Source organism: Ahaetulla prasina, chromosome 2 (assembly GCF_028640845.1).
Source record: "Ahaetulla prasina isolate Xishuangbanna chromosome 2, ASM2864084v1, whole genome shotgun sequence".
In the NCBI taxonomy this organism is placed as follows: domain Eukaryota; kingdom Metazoa; phylum Chordata; class Lepidosauria; order Squamata; family Colubridae; genus Ahaetulla; species Ahaetulla prasina.
In genome coordinates this window covers 289,721,312-289,743,339 of record NC_080540.1, presented here as the reverse complement: position 1 = coordinate 289,743,339, position 22,028 = coordinate 289,721,312, and the positions used below count along the sequence as shown (strand labels likewise).

Below are 22,028 nucleotides of genomic sequence, written 5' to 3'. Positions count from 1 at the left end.
GAATTATTACGGATTGTACAGTAATTGAGACTAAATTGATTTTAAATCTAATAACTGCAGCAAGATTACTAATAGGACAATATTGGAAGAAAAAAGAAGTACCAACAATAGAAGAATGGATATTGAAAGTTGCCAATTTGGCTGAGATGGCGAAGATATCAGCCTTTTTGAAAGACAATACGCAAGAAAGATACTTAAAGGAATGGAAAAAATGGATTGACTATATTCAACGTAGATATCAGACTAAGAGTTATCAGACTGTTTTTGAATGATTATGATGTATTATTATTATTATTATTTTTTTGTTTACATTTATACCCCGCCCTTCTCCGAAGACTCAGGGCGGCTTACAATGTATAGGGCAATAGTCTCATTCTATTTGTATATATTTACAAAGTCAACTTATTGCCCCCCCAACAATCTGGGTCCTCATTTTACCTACCTTATAAAGGATGGAAGGCTGAGTCAACCTTGGGCCGGGCTCGAACCTGCAGTAATTGCAGGCTTTGTGTTCTTAATAACAGGCCTTACCAGGCAGAGCTAAACCGGCCCTGCTTTTGGGGGAAGTTAGGAATTGATGATTGTAGGGGTACAATTAAGTTGGGATGAAAATTTTTTAGCATATGTTTGTTTTATTTTTAACTATACCTTGTGCTCGTTCCGGGAAGTCGGGGAGGGGTTGCGAAGGAGGGGAGGAGGGGAAAAAAAAATTTTTGTAAAACTTTTTGAATAAAAAAAAAAAAAAAAGTTTGCAGACCCCTAAACTAGACAATACCCCGGCAGACGAGAATTAGACTTGCTGATTGTTTACAGATAGTCCTTGACTTATGGCCGGTCACTTAGATGTTCAGAGTTATGATGGACCTCCCTAGGAGTATTTATGATCCAGTTCTGAAGTTTCAATAGCCAGACCTCTAAAGATGCTTTATAAAAACTAGACACAACTTTTTAATTGTGTGGCAGATGTAAAATTCCCTAGATTTAGTAGAAAGCTTACCTGAATGTTTCTTATGAAGGTTACTGTCACTCGCTCTTCGAACTCGTTCACGGGAGTGTAAAGATTTAGTATTTTTACAATCTGAGGAGCAAAGATCAAATGAGGGTTACAGAGGAGGTGCAACACACTCTATGACATCACTAGTTTGTAAACAGACACCACAGGTCCTCGACAGAACGAGCGTAGGAAATGGGTGGAATTAGAAGGCAATACAGGCTCTCCATCCGCAAGCAGACCTTCAAGAGAACTGGTGCGCCTGAATGTGTGCCCGTTTATCCACAATTGTACATATTGTGCACGATTGACCACAACGTGTATACTCTGGTTCCCTAGAAGATCTGCGCCCCTGTCTAGAGCAAGGGTGTCAAACTCAATTTCATTGAGGGCCGCATCAGGGTTGTGTTTGACCTCAGGGGCCAGGGTGGGTATGGCCAGGGTGAGCGTGGCCAGCTTGACGTCACTCGTGTTGGGGGAGCCTTTGGTGGCCCAAGCGCTCTGCCAGCGAAAGTGGGCTCCCAAGCTCTATTTTTGGCTGCGACAGCTTCCTGCAACCCTCTGCCAGTGAAAATGGAGTTCAGGAGGGCCACCTCTTTGCTATTTCCAGGGCAGCCCCGCGGGCCAGATCTAAGCACCCTGTGGGCCAAATCTGGCCCCCAGGCCTTGAGTTTGACACCTCTGGTCTAGAGGCAATCACCTCTAACTTGGACATCCATTTAGGAAGCTGCTGCCGTACACTCCTAGACGTTTTGTATATAATTATGCAGATTGTGTGCATATATTTACTTCTGTCATGTTATCATATACTAATAATCCATTAATATTTTGAAGTACTTCCCCAGGTCACTTAAAATGACCTTCATCAGCCACATGCTGGACTTGGACAAAGCAAATGTTTTTGGGGAAATATTTGCAAAATATTAGCACTACATCACTGTAATTTGACCTAAAGCAGGGATGCCTAACAGCAGGTTCTGACCAGTTCTGGAGAACCGGTAGCGGAAATTTTGAGTAGTTCGGAAAACCGGTAAATACCACCTCTGACTGCCCCCGCCCCCCACATCTATTCTCTGCCTCCCAAGTCCAAGCTGATCGGGAGGAAATGGGCATTTTGCAGTATCCTTCCCCTGGAGTGGGGAGGGAATGGACATTTTGCAGTATCCTTCCCCTGGAGTGGGGAGGGAATGGACATTTTGCAGTATCCTTCCCCTGCCACGCCCACCAAGCCATGCCCACAGAACCGGTAGTAAAAAATTTGGAATCCCACCACTGATGCCTAAGTTCAAATCCTTACTCTGGCTTGAAGCTGTCTGGTAATCTTTTACACCAGGGGTGTCAAACTGGCGGCCCATGGGCTAGAACACACACAGCCATGCCCACCCCAACTTCACAAAGGGAAAAAAACATCACGGTATGTCATGTGACGGCAATGTGACGTGGCATGTTTGACACCCGTGTACTATGCTGAATGAACAGGGTTTGAAGAAGAAAGGGGTCAAGAAGGAGAACCTTATTCTCATGTTCAACCTTTTATCAGCTGCTCTGAGTTCGTAAACAATGTGTACCTGCTGGGTGGTGAGGGATGTGCATAAGGAACAGATGGCCTCAGCATCTTCAGGTGTTTTCTTTTTCAACTGCAGGAGCTGCGCTGCCTGGATCAGTGGTTCCAGGGTCTTGGCAGCCCCACTTGCATGCAGGTTCTTCCCTCTCAACCATTCCTCCAGTTGGCTGATGTTAAACCTGGACCCAACGCAATGAAGAGACGAGTTATGGAGAAGAATTGGCAAAACGTTTCTGAATCCTGCTGAGTGGATGGAGTGCTCTCAACTATCCTGTGCCTGGATTGGTTAGTAAAGGATGTCTCTCCAAGCTCCTTGAGAGCAGCCATTGGGCAGAATTAATGAGACTGACGGAATTTTTTTCTCGCATGTTTAGTGTCTCCTTTTGTTTGGATCAACTGAGTGTAGATCCATTGGTTCTAACAGGAATTGACTGACTGGCTTATTGACGGAGCTTGATGTCATGGGCTGAAAGAATGTGACCGAGCCATAGTCACCCAGCTGTCTTTTATGCCTAGGGCGGAATTAAAACTTACCATATTTTTTGGACTATAAGATGCACTTTTTTGTCTCCCAAAAGGGGGTGAAAACATCTGTGTGTCTTATAGACTGAATATTATCGAAGCCCCACCCACCCGCCAGCTGTTCTTTGGGCTCGGCACGCCCTGTTTTCAGGCCTTTTTTGGCCGCCTTCGGCCCATTTCCAAGGCTTTTTTTGGCCCGTTTTTTCAGAAAAAACAGGCCAAAAAAAGCCTCATGAACAGGCCGAAAAAACCCTAAAAAACTGGCTGAAAAAAGCCTCAAAAATGGGCCAAAAGAAGCCCCCAAAATGGGTGGAAAAAAGCCTAAAAATGGGTCAAAAAAAGCTTCCAAAACAGGCTGAAAAAAGCCCCAAAAACTGGCTGAAAAAGGGCTGAAAAAAGGGAGGCCAAAAACTTTTTGTTGTTGTTTTCATCTTCTAAATTTAGGTGCATCTTATAGTCTGAAAAATATGGTATTTGGTGAGTGGCCCAAAGTTACCCAGCCAGCTTTCGTGCCTAAGACGGAACTAGCACTTACCGTCTCCTAGTGATTGGTCCAAAGACACCCATCCTGCTTTCACGCCTAAAGCAGGACTAGAACTCATAATTCCTAGTTTCTAGCCTGATGCCTTAACCCAGTGGTAGTCAACCTGGTCCCTACCGCCCACTAGTGGGCGTTCCAGCTTTCATGGTGGGCGGTAGGGGTTTTTCTGATACTGAAGCACTTTCCTTTTTTTAAATTTAATTGACTTTTAAAAAAGTTTCATAGCATTATTTAAAAACATTTCCATTAGGTTTTCATAAAATTCCCCATGACAATTTAAATTTCTGAAAATATACTATTTGTATCGCCCGCGCATAAGTTTAGTTCACATTACGTAAGTGAAACTAAATGGCACTATAGTGTGACCTCATCTCAGAATAGCTCGCGCATCTCCCCCCAACACCTTCTAGCTGTAACAGACAAGCAGAGCTGGTAGCCGGCGCCCCCCCACAACCCAATCCACAATGCGCGAGAGGCACGCGCAGACGATGATACATGGCGCATTACTGTGGAACCAGTGGGCGGTTAGAAAAATTTACTACTAACTGAGATACAAAAGTGGGCAGTAAGTATAAAAAGGTTGACTACCTCTGCCTTAACCACTAAACCAAACTGGTTCTCGTCTGATGGAAAAATACTCTGATACAAAGCAGCTCTCTGTGTTTCCATCAACTTATGAATGCAGCACCCAGGAAGGTGTTGCAAGTATGAATAAATTATTGCAGAGCAAACCTCAGAAACCATTTCCCCGTAATATGTCACACTGAAGCCTGCTTTCACTTCAAATGTTGTGGCGCAGTGGTTAGAATGCAGTACTGCAGGCTACGTCTGCTGGCTGCCTGCAATTTGGCAGTTCGAATCTCACCAGGCTCAAGGTTGTCTCAGCCTTCCATCCTTCCGAGATGGGTAAAATAAGGACCCAGACTGTTGTGGGCAAGAGGCTGACTTAAGCCGCTTAGAGAGGGCTGTAAAAGCATTGTGAAGCAGTATATAAGTCTTAAGTGCTATTGCTATTGCTAAGTCAACCACACCCTCGGCAAGAGCAACTTTATACTAGGCTGATCGATCATTTCCTCTCCCTTGTTTTTTGGACATAGTCCTTTAGTTTGTAATGGCTGACTAGCCAAAGGTTCTGAAGTACAAAGAGGGAATATCACTACTCTATGGCTGTCCAGTCTTACTTTCATCCATCTATAGCAGTGTGTCTCAACTTTGGAAACTTTTAAGATGTGTGGACTCCAACTCCCAGAATTCCCAGCCAGCAGAATTCTGGGAATTGAAGTCCACACGTCTTCCAGTGGCCAAGGCTGAGACACAGATCTACAGGAAGCGGGACTTCCTCCTCCAACAAAACACTCAGACTTGAATGCATCACCCACCGACTTTTAAGCCGGAACCCTACCTCATCTGCATGCCAGTGCTCCAAGAACATACATCCTTCCTCAGCAGGAGGTTATTCAAGGCCACAGCATTGATCATGTAGAAGAGCTGCTTAATGGCCTGTTGGATGATCTCTGGGTCAAGGCCCTGGTCGTACATGATGCTCAAAAACGTGTTCAGTTGGCGGATGATTGCTTCCAAACTGTAGGTGTTTTCGCTGTCCCCTCTGCTGGAGCTTCGTTTGCGGTAGCCCATCGGCTTGATACCTGACAGGCCCTGGATGCTTTCGTTTTCCAACACCGCAGTCACTGAGAGGGAAAGAAAGGAAGAAGTACTCAAAACGGTGAGCAACGTAAGCCGTGCAAATTCTAATTTTCTCATAATTATCCACAATCGGTGGATCTTCCCTTCCCTCCTCCTCCCCATGCTGGCTGAGGAATTCTGGGATTTTGAAATGCACATGTTGCCAAAGTTGGACAGCCCCATTGTAGATACCGTATTTTTCGGAGTATAAGATGCACCGGATATAAGACATACCTACTTTTTTGGGGGAGGAAAACAAGAAAAAAAAATCTGCCTCTGCCTCCCAGCATCCATCTGGTATTCATCTGACCCGTTCGCCAGCACCCACTCACCGCTGTGGCCTGTTTGCCGTCACCTGTTCACTGGTGCCCATTCACCGCCATTTGCCGCAGCCCATTCACCATGGCCTGTTTGGTGCGGTCTATTCGCCACGGCCTGTTCGCCGCAACCTATTCGCCATGGCCCATTCGCCACAGCCCGTTCATCATCACCCATTTGCTGCGGCCCATTTGCAAACAGCTGATTGGCGCCGCACTAACCCCCCTCCCCCCGCAGCAACATTAACTGTATAAGACGCACCGAAATTTTCACCCACTTTTAGGGGTGAAAAAAAGTGTGTCTTCTACTCCGAAAAATACGGTAATGGTATTACTCAATTGTACTACTCGGTTGAGTTAAATATGCCTTTCACCTATCATGGGCTGCAAGACGCCTTCAGCAATTTTGATGAGTTGCTGGTAGATCTGGATGGAGAGATCACTCAGGACCTGACGGTACTCGGTGAGGTCAAAGTTCTTCAGGCAATGTTCATTCTGCTTTGGGGTATTTTGGGTCATAAAACCCTGCAAAGGTAGAACAATAGAAAATGGCAAAGTTTTATAATTATGAAGAGAAAAACACCCAAGTATTGTAAGATTGGTAGGTAAAGCAAAAGTTTGTGGAGCAAATTCTGAGGAGAACTGGAACTTTTGGGGTAGATTTTAGGAAAAAAAAACCCACACATTGAAGGTTCACTTCCAAGATGGCTGCAGAGTATAATATAATTCTTAGGATGCCTATAGAGATTTTTCCACAACTAGAAGGTGTGAAAAAGTGATCAGGAAAGGAAAACGGGGTTCATCACCGCTCCTTGCCTCAGACTAATTTTCATTTTGATGTTAGTTAATGCAATCCGACATTTTGTCTGCCACCAATGGTGCAGTCCTGTGAATGCTAATTCAGAAGTGAGTTCAAGTGAGGTTTATGTTCAGGAAATTGCAAAGTTCCTTGAACAAAACTATTGCTTGTTCTTTTAATTAGCTACATGTTCAGCCCCATAGTCAGATCTATAATTCACTAACATCAGCAGATACTCAAATTGGAATGGTAGCTATAATTTCAAGCCAAAATTTATAAGAGGCAAAAACATATGCTGATAGCAAATTAATTTCCTCTTGGTCAACTCTTCCATCCTGAAGAGACAGCACTTGTACTTATATACTGCTTCACGGTGCTTTTACAGCCCTCCTTGAGTGGTTTACAGAGTCAGCCTATTGCCTCCAACAATCTGGATCTCCATTTTACCGACCTTGGAAGGATGAAAGGCTGAGTCAACCTTAAACCCTGTCAGGATCGAACTGCAGGATGTGGGCAGAGTTAGCCTGCAATATTGTCTCCTAACCACTGCACCATCAGAGCTCATAGACCTGGTATGGAATGGTATCATGTGGTATACAGATAGTCCTCAACTAACAATAGTTCATTTAGTGACCATTCAAAGTTACAACGGCAGTGAAAAAAGTGATTTATGACCATTTTTCAGTTTGCAGCATCAGGTAATCCTTGACTTCCAACCACAATTAGGACTGGAACTTCCATAAAGGGCGAGCCAGAACAATTTTTATTAGGGATTCCAACAGAAAATTATACAAACGATACGCAATATTTAATATTCCATATATTAACAGCAGCACGTACAGCCTATGCCCAAAATTGAAAGAATGAAAACCCACCAACAGAGAAAGAACTAATTAAAAAAAATATTAGAATGTGCAGAGATGGACAAAACTTACAAAAGAAATTAAAGAGAAAGAGGTCACAGAATATTATAACGTCTGGAGCAAATGGTATGAATGGTTAGAAAATAGGAACGGTAGATAAGCAAAAGTAGAGTAAGACAAAATTAAAATATGTGTAAATAATAGGAAAAGACTGTCTTGAATAGCTGATAAACAGTGATATCTATATAAATGTTGTATGTTTTGTCTTTCGTTTAATGTGTTTTAACAATAAAAAACTTTACACTCAGGACTGGAACTTCTATCACTAAGCAATGTAGTCGGGATGGGCTTCAAAAATTTTAGCGAGGGGTTCTTTGCCCGGTTGCTGGGTGGGCGTGGCCCATGGTGGGCATGGCCTAGTCGGCCTCCTGCAGTACAGGGGAGGGGGGGGAGTTTTTGCCCTCCCCGGGCTCCAGAGGTTTTCCTTGAGCCTCCAGGAGGGTGAAAACAGCCTCCCCAGAAATGGGCTTATTCCCGAACTTCCAGTATGCCTGTTTTTTGCCCTCCCCATGCCTCCGCATGCGCCCTGCACTTACCTGCATCCAAAACGGGCCATGTGGGGACTCCTGGGAGGGGAGGGGTCAGCCAGGAGTGGGATTTGGGGGGGGTTCTCCAAACTGCACAGAATCTTAGCTAGAGGTTCTCCCGAACCCCTGCGAACCCCCAGCAGCCCATCCCTGAATGTGGTTGATAATGTGTTAAACCTAATTTTACTACCATAGTCTTTCAGTGAATCGCACAACTGTTCCATGAATCCAGCTTCCCCCTCTGCCTTTGCTTGTTGGAAGCCAGCTGGGACAAGTTGCAAATGGTAATCACCTGGTCCTGGGAACCTGCAACCACTGTCAATTATGCTAATTGCCAAATGTCCAAATTGCGATCGCAGGACCACAGGGATGCTGCAACTGTTGTACATGCGAGGACTGGTCGTAATTTAATGCTGTTAAGCTGCCCAGAGTCGCTTTTGAAATGAGATGCGTGGCAAATAAATGCAATCAATAAATAATAAATTTTCATGATTGTCGTGACTTCAAAAGATGGCTAAATGAATGGTTGGGAGTTAAGGACCACCTGTACTGTATGATCATCCATTCGAAAGCATCAAAGAGAGACTGTTTAGCAACAAGGCGCTCATCCTCGGTACAACCATTCTCTCACCGTATCTCCGCTGTATTGCTTCAGACAATGTAGAAGGCGACATGTGTTGGACAGCCACAACGATGTCATCTCAAAGTCCTCGTTATGTTTCTGTGGAGAAGCCAAACAAATACCATGAATCTTTTCCTTGGGTCACTTATGCCGTGAAAAGGATGAGCAACTAGAAACGCAGCGTCCTGCTCTAGAGCCTCTCAAGAAAGGGGCATACAAAGAGTTGTCATTACATAAATTAATAAGTAAGACTCCTTGCGCTTAGGAGGTCTTGGTTTGAAATATCAACCTATTATTTCCAACTTTGTGTTGGAAATACAATGCTGGGTTTCCAGGGATCTGCCTGGGAGAAAAGATAGATCAGGGAGTCTGAAGGACCTAAAGGAGAGAGGAGCAGATATAGTAATGGTCCATAAAGGTCCCTAGAGATGCTTCTAATTTGCTTCCTTTAACAGGATAATTGGAAGGGACCTTGGAGATCTTCTAGTCCAACCCACTGCTCAAGCAGGAGACCCTATACCAGTGAAGGCTAACCTTTTACTTCACTGCGTGCCGTCCTGTGTGCTGGAAATGGCAGGCAAAACCATCCAGTCTGGCCCGCACAGCCTCGCTGGGCTTTGTGCGTGCAGGAGCTCTGAAACCTGGAACAGCAGCATTCCATCACGCATGAGTATACTAGCACATAGACTTCTGGTTTCCAGCGCAAAGGTGCACTGGCCATCACGCATATGTGTGATGGAAACTCGGAAGTTTAGATGCTGGTGTGTGCATGCGCGACAGAATTCTGCTCTTCTGGGTTTCGGTGCTCCCGCGCATGTGAAAGCCAGCTGACTGGCAGGTGTGTCTGCACAGGAACGTGGCAAAGGAGCCAGCAAGGCCGTGTGTCCCTCATGGGATGTTTTTGCGTGCCGCTTCCAGCATGTGTTCCATAGGTTCGCCAACACGGCTGTTGTGGCTCCAGCCCCCGAAATCTGGCCCCATGCCCGAAAGTGACTCTGAGAGTGAGGGGGAAGGGTAAAGCTTACCTCAGAAGCACCGATTCCTTTGGCCCGGCTCCAGGAGCCAGAACCAGGTCAGTCGGAGGACGTAATGAGGCCGACATCCCCTGATTCCTCCCTTCCTCAGGCTACGCCTTCAGACGCAGCTGATAATAATACTAATCAAGCCTGGAACGACCCGCGCTTCAGAAGATTAGAGAGGCGGCGTCATCAAAGGGAAGGGTGGGGCAGGAGCCCCACCCACAGGATATATAAGGAGCTTTGGGACTGCTCTCAGTTCCACGGGAAGCAAATTAGCTGAACCGTTTCAAAGTGAGCTGAAGTCTTAATCTGTTTGAACTTTTTGGCAGGCAACTGTGTTTTCTCGGCCAGGACTGATAGGAGCCGTGATTCCACTGGCTGTAGGCCAGCTCATTACTCCAAAGTGGGAACAGAGACAGAACAACGGCCCTATACCATTTCAGACAAAGGGTTGTCAAATGTTTTCTTAAAACCCTCCATTTATGTAGCACCTACAACTTCTGGAGGCAATTTGTTCCACTGGTTAATTGTTTTCACTGTTAGGAAATTTCTCCTTAGTTCTAGGTTGCTTCTCTCCTTGATTAGTTTCCACCCATTGCTTCTTGTTCTACCCCAGTGCTTCTCAATTATTTTCTGTCACGCCCCCCTAGGAAGAAGAAAACATTTTTCGCGCCCCCCCGCGCGACTTTCTTTCAGGCGTTTTTCTCCTTGAAAGGGAGGAGCATGTGCAGTCACATGTACTGGCAGTCCCACACTAAAGATGGCTCTGACAGGCTCGTGTCACAAGGGTTTTGGACAGCCAATCAGATGCTCCCGTTGTTCTCTGATTGGATACAGAGACATAAACACGGGGCTTAGCTTGTTTGCCGAGGTCAAACGCGCCCCCCTTTACGGAGCCTCGCGCCCCCCCGGGGGGCGCGCCCCACTATTTGAGAAGCACTGTTCTACCCTCAGGTGCCTTTGGAGAAAACTTGACTCCCTCCCTCCCTCCCTCCCTCAATATCTCCCTGAGATATTGAAAGACTGCTATCATGTCACATACCCCCTCTTGTGCATTAACTTTTTTTTTGTATGCTAATGCTTATTTTTTTTACTGTCTTGCTCTCTGCCTTTCTAGTTTTTTATGAAAAAAAATGCCCTGATGAGGTTATCAGGTGATGAAAGCTTGCAATATTAAATCTTCAATTTGGTCGTAACAAAACTTTCTACCTTTCCAATTGGAATCTTTCTCAGGCAGTCTTTGGCTAAGTCTCAGTCTACATATGGGACTAGATTGTGTGGTTTAGAAATTCTGAAGACTGCAGTGGAGGCAATATAAAAACCAACCAGTCTTGGATACTCCATAAAATCTCAGTTTACAATAATAAACTTCACTTTCTACTTCGTGCTTTATGTCCTACTTAAAATATGTTTGTTCCATAGCTTGTTCCATAAAATATGTTTGTTCCATAGCTGATTCAGTTCTACAGAGGAATTATTGAGTCTGTCATTTGCACCTCACTTGTCTGGTTCGGTTCTGCAACCCAACAAGAAAGACACAGACTTCAGAGGATAATTAGAACTGCAGAAAAAATAATTGCTACCAACCTGACTTCCATTGAGGACCTGTATACTGCACAAATCAAGAAGAGGGCCGTGAAAATATTTACAGATCCCTCACATCCTGGACATAAACTGTTTCAACTCCTACCCTCAAAACGATATAGAGCACTGCACAACAGAACAACTAGACACAAGAAGCGTTTTTTCCCGAAGGCCATCACTCTGCTAAACAAATAATTCCCTCAACACTGTCAAACTATTTACTGAATCTGCACTACTATTAATCTTCTCATCGTTCCCATCACCCATCTCTTTCCACTTATGACTGTATGACTATAACTTGTTGCTGGCAATCCTTATGATTTATATTGATATATTGACCATCAATTGTGTTGTAAATGTTGTACCTTGATGAACGTATCTTTTCTTTTATGTACACTGAGAGCATATGCACCAAGACAAATTCCTTGTGTGTCCAATCACACTTGGCCAATAAAATTCTATTCTAGATACTTTGAGTCATCTCAAAGGTATGCATCATCCAATAAACATACCAAACAAAGTCTGCCTGTAAAAAAGGAATATTTTTTTACCTTTAATACTTTTTTAATGCCGTTAATAGTGGAGGTGAGCAATGAATGCACTTTTTGATCATCATTAATGTAATCGGCATGTCTGATGCACATAAAAAGGATGTAGGCAGGCAAGCAGGGCACAGTGGCAGATACCGTTTGAGGCTTCAAATCTGTGAGCAGGAAAGAAACCAAAGGATTCCTTAGCAACTTAAATATAAATTCTATACTGATGGGCCCTGGACACACACCTAAATCAAAATTAGTCACCAAATTATTTTTATTAACTGATCTCATTCCTCTAGCATAAAATATATTTAAATGTCTCTCCTATTTTTAAACAATCTAATTATTCCCATTATATATTTTGGAGCCGAACCATGCCACGCCAAGAAAAAAAAAGGGAAATGAATAATGCTTGATCATAAATTGTTCATGTGTAAATCAAGTTTTTCAAGCTTTTAAAATGACATTTATGCTTCTTCTCAATGTTATAAAGACTTCCCCCCTTTTACAAGAATAACAATGGTAGAATCAACCATTTCCCCCAAAATAGGACCCAACCGGAAAATTAAGTCCTAGCATGATTTTTTTCAGGATGCTCGTAATATAAGCCCTACCCCCCAAAATAGGCCCCAGTTAAGATTGTCAGCCAATTGGATGCATTTGGTATCATATTTCCCCAAAAAACAAGACCTAACCAGAAAATAAGTTCTAGCATGATTTTTTCAGGATTCTCGTAATATAAGCCCCACCCCCAAAATAACCCGCAGTTAAGATTGTCAGCCAGATAGATGCATTTAGTACAGTATTTCTCCCAATATAAGACCTAACCAGAAAATAAGCCCTATGTTAATTTTTGGAGCAAAAATTAATATAAGACCCAGTCTAATTTTCAGGGAAACACGGAATTACTTGGGGAAGTGCTGGGTTCCCTTTCACTGGACGACATTTAAGAGAAAACAGCAGCCCTTTTTAAACAGGGATTCCCCAGTGAACAGGATGGAGATTACTTGACTACTTACAGTAGCAACTGTTCCCGTCAAACCCTACAACACAGGTGTCCAAACTTGGCAACTTTAAGACTTGTGGACTTCAACTTCCAGAGTTGAAATTCTGGGAGTTGAAGTCCACAAGTCTTAAAGTTGCCAAGTTTGGACACCTCTACCCTACAGCCTTATGACTCTGATGAATAGATTTGTTCTTACTTTGGCAGCAAACTATTACAAACCCCATTTATAACTACAATATTAATAACCAGATTGAGAAGCCGAACGAAACCGTTTTACCTGTAATGAGATTTTTTATGAGTGAAGATTCATCCTCTTCGCAATATTCTAACATTCCCTGGAAGTCTTTTTCCTTCCTTTGGACGGCGACTTGCCGGCTGATTTCGTGTTTCCGCTTTTCAGACTGTGTAACGGCTTGATCAGCTGTGAAAGACAAATCAAGAACCAAATCAGACCCTTTCACAGATGGCCTGAAGCAGCTGCTCTCTTCAGAGGCCCCTCTCTCCGAGGTCTGGTTGACTCAGTGGTCTGCCCTGGCTCATTGGAGCTACAAAAATGATAACTGGAGGTAACACAGATATAAAATGAAAGTTTTGATTCTGGTTAAAAAGCCAGAAGGCAATTATGGAACTGTGTGATTCCTTCTCATCTTCTTCAGGGTAAATTCTATGGTAGAAACCAGCATTACCTTGAAATAGACCCATAGCCACCCACCTGTATTCTAAAGGCTATGATTAATACTGAGGTCTCATATCATGAAAACTAATTATAAAATATCCTGTTGTATTTTACTCCTAGCAACCACGTGTATTAGAAAACTAAAAGATACGGTCCATTTCCTGGTCTTGTATAGAGTAACACAGGGCTGTCAAACTCGGGGCCCATGGGGCAGATGTGTCACACGCTAACCATGCCCCTGCCCCTGCCCAGTTTACGGAAGGCAGGAAAAGTTCCATTGCGTCATGTGCTGACACCGTGACGATGCAGGTTTGACAGCCCTGGAGTAGCATTTAACCACAAAGGCTGCCAGCAGATACCTGGGAATCTCATGTCCAAGTCTTTCTCCTTTAACTACTGCCTGACGGAGCTTGTTGCACTGGTCTGGAGATTACACCTATCTTGGATATATTCCCCCTCTTCCTGAGTTTTCTCCAGCACCCGCAAAAGAACCCACTCCACAGATTTTTTAAAAAATGTATGTGTTGAGAAGGAAACCAACACATGTGTTTGGAAAAAATGGCAGTCCAAATAATGGATCTTTTTCATCAGTTGTTCAATGGGAAGAAGATTTTACTGTTCTTTCTAGTATATATATATATATATATATACATACATACATATATATATATGCATGTATGTACACATAGAGACATACATACACACCAAAAGTCAAGACCCATAAACAATCCATTACAGAAATCACATTAAATGCTCCTTTTGTTTATCATTTTTTTAAACACTTCTTTAATCATTTGACTTAGGCGTTTTGAGCATTTCTGCATACAGTAATTTTTCTCTAAAAAATTATTAAAACATTGTAATTGACCCATGGATCTTATTTTTTTGGCATGCCATATGCTTATGCGATACACAATCATAGAAAAGTAATGGGATTTAAAAAAGATTCTTAGGGGTTTTTTTTCGTTTTCTTTTTGCATTCTCATTCCCTTCTTTAACTTTTAGCTTGTACCTTTTGGTATATTATTCACTTAATAGTTTAAATGAAATGTTTTACTTTAGTTTTTGTTGATAATTGCATTGTTTTTGTACTTGTATTTGTTCAAAGATTCGATGAAAATTGTATATATAAAAAGATTGAACTGGAAATGTAATGAATAAATCTTATCCCCATTTTACCATTTTTCTGATTCTCACCATATTTCAGTGGTTTAAGTATAATGCCTGCAGTAGCCAGAGCTATTGCATCGTTTGTTATACCTAACCTCTCTTTCAGGACTTAGTAAAACTCTCCGGATTTAGCTCTAGAGTAGGGGCCTCCAAACTTGGCAACTTTAAGACCTGTGGACTTCAACTCCCAGAGTTGAAATTCTGGGAGTTGAAGTCCACAAGTCTTAAAGTTGCCAAGTTTGGACACCTCTACCCTACAGCCTTATGACTCTGATGAATAGATTTGTTCTTACTTTGGCAGCAAACTATTACAAACCCCATTTATAACTACAATATTAATAACCAGATTGAGAAGCCGAACGAAACCGTTTTACCTGTAATGAGATTTTTTATGAGTGAAGATTCATCCTCTTCGCAATATTCTAACATTCCCTGGAAGTCTTTTTCCTTCCTTTGGACGGCGACTTGCCGGCTGATTTCGTGTTTCCGCTTTTCAGACTGTGTAACGGCTTGATCAGCTGTGAAAGACAAATCAAGAACCAAATCAGCCCCTTTCACAGATGGCCTGAAGCAGCCGCTCTCTTCAGAGGCCCCTCTCTCCGAGGTCTGGTTGATTCAGTGGTCTGCCCCGGCTCATTGGAGCTACAAAAATGGTAACTGGAGGTAACACAGATATAAAATGAAAGTTTTGATTCTGGTTAAAAAGCCAGAAGGCAATTATGGAACTGTGTGATTCCTTCTCATCTTCTTCAGGGTAAAGTCTATGGTAGAAACCAGCATTACCTTGAAATAGACCCATAGCCACCCACCTGTATTCTAATGGCTATGATTAATACTGAGGTCTCATATCATGAAAACTAATTATAAAATATCCTGTTGTATTTTACTCCTAGCAACCACGTATATTAGAAAACTAAAAGATACGGTCCATTTCCTGGTCTTGTATAGAGTAGCACAGGGCTGTCAAACTCGGGGCCCATGGGGCAGATGTGTCACATGCTAACCATGCCCCTGCCCCTGCCCAGTTTAGGGAAGGCGGGAAAAGTCCCGTTGCGTCATGTGGTGACACTGTGACGATGCAGGTTTGACAGCCCTGGTCTCCAAGTCTTTCTCCTTAAACTGCTGCCTGACAGAGCTTGCTGCACTGGTCTGGAGATTACACCTATCTTGGATATATTCCCCCTCTTGCTGAGTTTTCTCCAGCACCCGCAAAAGAACCCACTCCACAGATTTTTTAAAAAATGTACGTGTTGAGAAGGAAACCAACACATGTGTTTGGAAAAAATGGCAGTCCAAATAATGGATCTTTTTCATCAGTTGTTCAATGGGAAGAAGATTTTACTGTTCTTTCTAATATATATATATGCATGTATGTACACATAGAGACATACATACATACATACATACATATATACATATATATATATATATATATATATATATATATATATATATATATATATATATATATATATGTATGTATGTATGTATGTATGTATGTATGTATGTATGTATGTATGTATGTATGGTATATATATATATATAATGTATATATATAATATAATATATGTAATGTCCTTCCTGTTAAAGACTATTCAGCTTTAATTGCAATAATACAAGAGCAACCAATAGATTTAAACTTAATGTAAACCGCTTTAATCTAGATTGCAGAAAATATGACTTCTGCAACAGAATCATCAGTGCTTGGAATACTTTACCTGACTCTGTGGTCTCTTCCTATAATCCTAAAAGCTTTAACCAAAAACTTTCTACTATTGACCTCACCCCATTCCTAAGAGGACCATAATGCATATACTAAACGTGCTCACCGCTCCTGCCCTATTGTTTTTTCTTTTCTTCTTCCTATATATATATATATGCTTATACTCCTAATATTTACTCATATATATGTTTATATACTATATAACCTTTTTGTATGATGTTGTGACAAAATAAATAAAAATAAACAAATAAATAAATATTTCTGATGTGCTGCTTCTCCTTCCCATGACTGCAAATACATAGCATTCTCTAAAAATCCACCTTTAAGGCAATGAGAAACCAGCAGGTGGCGACATTCTCTTGATACTGCAAATAGCAAGACCAAAGGAAGATTTGACCTTAGCAGGGAAAAAAAAAACTTTTTAAAGTTTTCTAGTCTTGCCCGTTTCAATAAACAGAAGAGCAAATATCCAATCAATGAAGACAACTACAGTAGAAGGACAAAGTAGGTCTCTGAAATGCAAAAATACATTTCAAGACAGGCAGGGCTGTCAATTTATCACTTGCCTCTCACTTCTTAAAAAGCAGCTGAGCCTTCCTAGGATTATATTGGAGCTAAAGAAGGAAGCTGCTAGACCCCAGGAAAGAAGTTGCAAATAGGTGCTAAATTGCATCTCACAGCTCTGCAAAGGTTGTGGGAGAAACAACCAGGAATGGTCGATGGAGATTCTCAAGTCATCCAGGTCATAGTTGTACCAAAGGTGCTTTTTCAAGAGGCAACTGGACTTTCTTTGTTTTTCATTGAAGACGTTTCGCTTCTCATCCAAGAAGCTAATCTAGATTGCAGAAAATATGACTTCTGCAACAGAATCATCAGTGCTTGGAATACTTTACCTGACTCTGTGGTCTCTTCCCATAATCCTAAAAGCTTTAACCAAAAACTTTCTACTATTGACCTCATCCCATTCCTAAGAGGACCATAAGGGGCGTGCATAAGCGCACAAACATGCCTACCATTCCTGTCCTATTGTTTTTCTTTTCTTCTTCCTATATATGTTTATATGGTTATATACTATATAATCTTTTTGTATGATGATGTGACAAAATAAATAAATAAATAAATAAAATAAATAAGCTTCTTCAGCTCAGAGCTCAGAGCTGAAAAAGTTTCTTGGATGAGAAGTGAAACGTTTTCCAAGAAAAAAACCAGAAATTCCACCTGCCTCTTGAAAAAGCACCTTTGGGACAACCAGGAATTGTGATGGCTCCTAATACAAGTAGTCCTTGATTTACAGAAGTTTATTTAGTGATCGTTTGAAATTACAAGGGGACTGAAAAAAGTGATTTATGCCTGTTTTTACACTTATGACCGTGGCAGCATCCTTATGGTCACATGATCAAAATCCAGATGCTTGACAACTGACTCATTTATAAGGATTGCAGTGTTCCCATTGGGTCATGTGATCAGGTGACTTTCTGACAAGCAAAGTCAATGGGGAAGCCAGATTCCCTTAATGACCATGTTACTATGAGCCTTGAGCTATGGGGCACAGTGGTTAGAGTGCAGTACTGCAGGCGACTTCTGTTGTCTGCAGTTTGGCAGTTCAAATCTCACCAGGCTCAAGGTTGACTCAGCTTCCCATCCTTCCGAGGTCGGTAAAATGAGGACCCAGATTGTTGGGGGCCATAGGCTGACTCTGTAAACCGCTTAGAGAGGGCTGTAAAAGCACTGTGAAGCAGTCTATAAGTCTAAGTGCTAGTGCTACTAACTTAACAACGGCAGTGATTCGCTTAACAACTGTGGCAAGAGAGGTTGTAAAATGGGGCAAAATTCACTTAACTGTCTTGCTTGGCAACAGATTTGGGGCTCAACTGTAGTCATAAATTGAGGATCACCTGTACCGCCCTTCCTTTGAAAAGTAGCTGTACTTAAGTCTTCCCTCAAGCCTTATTTAGATCTCAGAGCAAGGCTGCCAAGCTTGATCTGAATCCTTTGGTTCTCTTGGTTTAAAGGCAAGCCAGTTTTTTAGGCCACCTAAACTATTTTGTCAGAATATTAATTTCAGCGGCAGAAGAGGATGTGAAAGTTACCTTCGTAATCTTGCGCTTTCTTCATATAAATCCTAAGCTGTTTCTTCAGCTTCTTCTCATTCTTTTCCAGCTTCTCCAGCATCTCTTTCAAGTCCTGAAAAACAGGAAGGAATCCCAGATCAAGCTCAGCCACTACTCAGATGGAGCCTTTTGCCAAGTACCAGTTTAAAGACAGCAAGGAGCGAAAAGCAAAACAAGGCTTCCTCGGCAGATGCGTTCATATATTTGTTTAACAAATGTGCACAGCTGCCAGGGGAAATTAGGGGAGGAACCAGATAAAACCAAGGTACACAAATCCAATCAAAAATAAAATTGGATTGAGGCCCCTAAAAAAATACCTTATCAACACGTAATCAAATCTAGACTCACACTAGAACTTCATCAATGCCTGGGGGAAGAAGCAATTGTTTATAGCAGGGGTCTCCGACCTTGGCAACTTTTAAGACTTGTGGACTTCAACTCCCAGAGTTCCTCAGCCAGCAAACATGCTGTTGTGTTCTGGATCAGCTGCAGCTTTTGAACACTTTTCAATTGTGATTGTGCAATTGAGAGGAGTCTAAGGCAGCAGCCCCCAGATTTTCCAGGTTGGTGGCCCGGCGCAGTTGGGGGGAAATGGGATGGTTTTGTGTGAGGGTCAGGTGCAGTCACAGCTTCATTTGAGTGGGACTGAGAGCGCAAGCACCTGCCACTCGCACATGAGAGGTTGCGACTGCATGCATGCTCACCTGCCACTCACGCAGCCCAATTTTGAATAAGCCGCAGCCCGGTAGTGGGCCGTGGACTGTGGGTTGAGGACCCCTGGTCTAAGATATGAGTGATATGAGCAATGCCTCCCAATCTAGAAATGAGCACCACTTTCACAGAAGCTGCGTTTGTGCAAAGAGCGCTCCTGGCCACTGTTGTGTCTCGTCCGATCTCACCACAGCCGGGGTCTTCTTATCTGCTTCCGAACACGGAGGAATGTCCTAGTATGCCTCCCAGCCCCAGCCCTGGCTCCATGCCCAGACAGGCTGAAGAGGAGGAAGTATCTCCAGCCCCCAGCTCTGGCTCCATGCCCAGGCAAACGGAGCAACTAGACCCCTCCCCCTCCTCCACAGCATGTGAGCCTGAGGGAGGTCAATTGCCAACAGCTGCAGACTGGTGTGACCCTCGCGTCAGAAGACTTGATAGACGGAGGCAACAGAAGGAAGGGAGGGGCAGGCCGGGATAAGGGCTGAGTCATGGAGCCACACCCCATGGCCTATATAAAGGATCTGCTTTCTGGCAGTCTCTGAGTCAGGCAAAGTCTAAACATATCTTGCTGAAGTCACTTTCTGGTCTCCTGCCTGCCCAGAGGACTTTGCTAGGACTTTGGCAGAGCTGCAGAGGCACGCCTGATTCGGATTTCCCTGACCCGGCCGTCAGCGGAGGAGTGGGACACGACAGCCACAGTTGTCACTCACTTCTCCACAAGTGAGTCCAGGAAAACCCCAAAAAGCATTACATCTCCAAATTCAGCGGAAGAGTACGTCCACTTTGAACGGGCAACCAAGCAAGTCCATTTTAAAAGGTTGCAAGGTAACCAGAAAAAAAACAACACAGCAGCCAACTCAGTTTGAAGTCTAGCTACAGCTATTTCCAGGGTTTGGGATTTTAATGTATAGCTGCTGGAACCAAGACGGATGTCAGAAACATTTATTTTTCTGGGTGTTATCATAAAAAGAGGACCTGACCTGGGGCGCTCACGTTGCAGCACTGGTCAAAAGGGCCCAGCAGAGATTATACTACCTGAGACTTCTCAGGAAACAACAACTGAATGAAACACTGCTGGTGACCTTCTACCGCTGCACCTTAGAGAGTATCTTAACTTACTGCACCTGTGTATGATTTGCCAATTGCACAGTGGCATATGATAGGACAGTGCTCCAAAGGGTCAACGTCATTGCCCAGAGGATCATTGATTGCCCTCTCCCCTCTTTGGAAAAGCTTTATAGCTCCCGCTGCCTTAAGAAAGTTCAAAACATTCATATATGTTGGAGTAACGCGATTATCCTACTATTGAGTAGTAAATAGAAATGATAGAATAGAGAAACAAAGGCAAAATACGTAGGTCGATACAAAATGCTGTAAAATTACCATTAATATTATGTAATGTTTAATATGTCTTGACATCTTATTTTTATACATGTGTGATTGTTTTTTGTGTTGTTTTTAAAGACAAACTATTTAATAAAAAATATTTTTTAATTTTTTTTTTAAAACATTCATAAAGATCCATCTCATCCTGGGCACTCCCCCTTTTTTTTTTTTTTTGAACTATTACCATCTGGCAGACAGTACAGAGCAATAAAAACAAGGACAAATAGGCTGAAAAACAGCTTCTATCCCAGGGCAGTAACAATATTGAATTGTATAGTGCAATATTAATGCAGTATCAGGGGTTTTCAATTTGATTGTATAGAATGTGAAGGATGTGCGTTTGTGTTTTATTTTTATAGTTCTAATGTACACTGAAGATGGCATTTAATTTCGTTGTACGAGGTGCAATGAGAATAAAGTAGACTAAATACGTCCACAACATTTTTTCCACTCAGAGAATCTACGCTGCAGTTCAAGACATCTGTGTCAAAAGGAGGAAGGACATTTGTCTCAGAGGGGTGACCTCTCCTGTGGTCAGAGCTTTCTGGCTATTTGTAGTAAGTTATGGATTTGCATCCATAATCAAAAAAACTGCAGGAAACCGTTGAGAAAGATGCTGTGAATCGGAGATTTTCTACTTTTTTTTGTTTTTGTTTACATTTATACCCCGCCCTTCTCCGAAGACTCAGGGCGGCTTACAGTGTATAAGGCAATAGTCTCATTCTATTTGTATATTTTTACAAAGTCAACTTATTGCCCCCCCAACAATCTGGGTCCTCATTTTACCTACCTTATAAAGGATGGAAGGCTGAGTCAACCTTGGGCCGGGCTCGAACCTGCAGTAATTGCAGGCTACTGTGTTCTTAATAACAGGCTTTTACCAGCGTGAGCTAAACCGGCCCTTGAGCATGGTCCATTCCTGACAGGTGATTAATCACCAGCACTCAACTTATCCAACCTAGTAGAACTGTTGTGAGGATAAAGTAAACATCTCATTTATGCCTTAATAATATTAAAGGCATTAAAGGATGTAAGCTGCTCCTAATAAAACTGCCTTTTGCAATTGATGGATGGGGACTTTGTCAGGGCTGATGATGTTCACGTGGTGCTCCAGATGTTTTGGGATTGCACCCAAGGCGCCCATCGCTGTTGGTCTTATCTTTGCCTCCCCCCACACAACTTGCCAAAAGTTGTTCTACTTTTATTTGCAGGCCTTTGTATTTATTTTGTGATTGTGATGATGATATTCTCATCAGACTCAACTGAACTGAGAGCCTTTGATTGAACTGAATTTCCCCCCCCCTCTCTTTCAGGGGTTTGTTTCAATCTCTACTAAGCAAATCAATTATACATTGTGAGTCAAGTAATTTTGTCAGGTTGCTATGGCGAGCCTGAATTACTCTAAAGAGCAAAGTTGTCACAATGCTTTCCGAAACGCCCTCTTCAGATTCTTATTTAAGGTACCTATAATTTTTACTGAGAACTTGGTTGGGCGAAGAAAATGGAGCTAGTTCAGCAAATAAACAGTGGCTTTTAGAGCCTGTCTATAAAAGCTGTAAACACAAAAAGCAACTTTGGGCAAGGTTTATTTTATAGTGTGGGTCTGTGTAGAAGAAT

The 22,028-nt window shown here is 42.6% G+C and overlaps 1 protein-coding gene across 1 annotated transcript in view; it reads right to left on the bottom strand.

Moving 5' to 3' along the window:
• MYO5B (myosin VB) overlaps nt 1–22,028 on the bottom strand; it is a 322,900-nt gene that overhangs the window by 11,097 nt on the left and 289,775 nt on the right. The window contains exons 32-39 of the mRNA XM_058170954.1: nt 18,294–18,387; nt 14,855–14,998; nt 11,644–11,795; nt 8,499–8,588; nt 5,993–6,143; nt 5,021–5,306; nt 2,560–2,734; nt 998–1,078 (exon numbers count right to left, since the gene is read on the bottom strand). Coding sequence (XP_058026937.1) covers nt 998–1,078; nt 2,560–2,734; nt 5,021–5,306; nt 5,993–6,143; nt 8,499–8,588; nt 11,644–11,795; nt 14,855–14,998; nt 18,294–18,387 — 1,173 coding nt within the window. The remainder of the gene's footprint in view (nt 1–997; nt 1,079–2,559; nt 2,735–5,020; nt 5,307–5,992; nt 6,144–8,498; nt 8,589–11,643; nt 11,796–14,854; nt 14,999–18,293; nt 18,388–22,028) is intronic.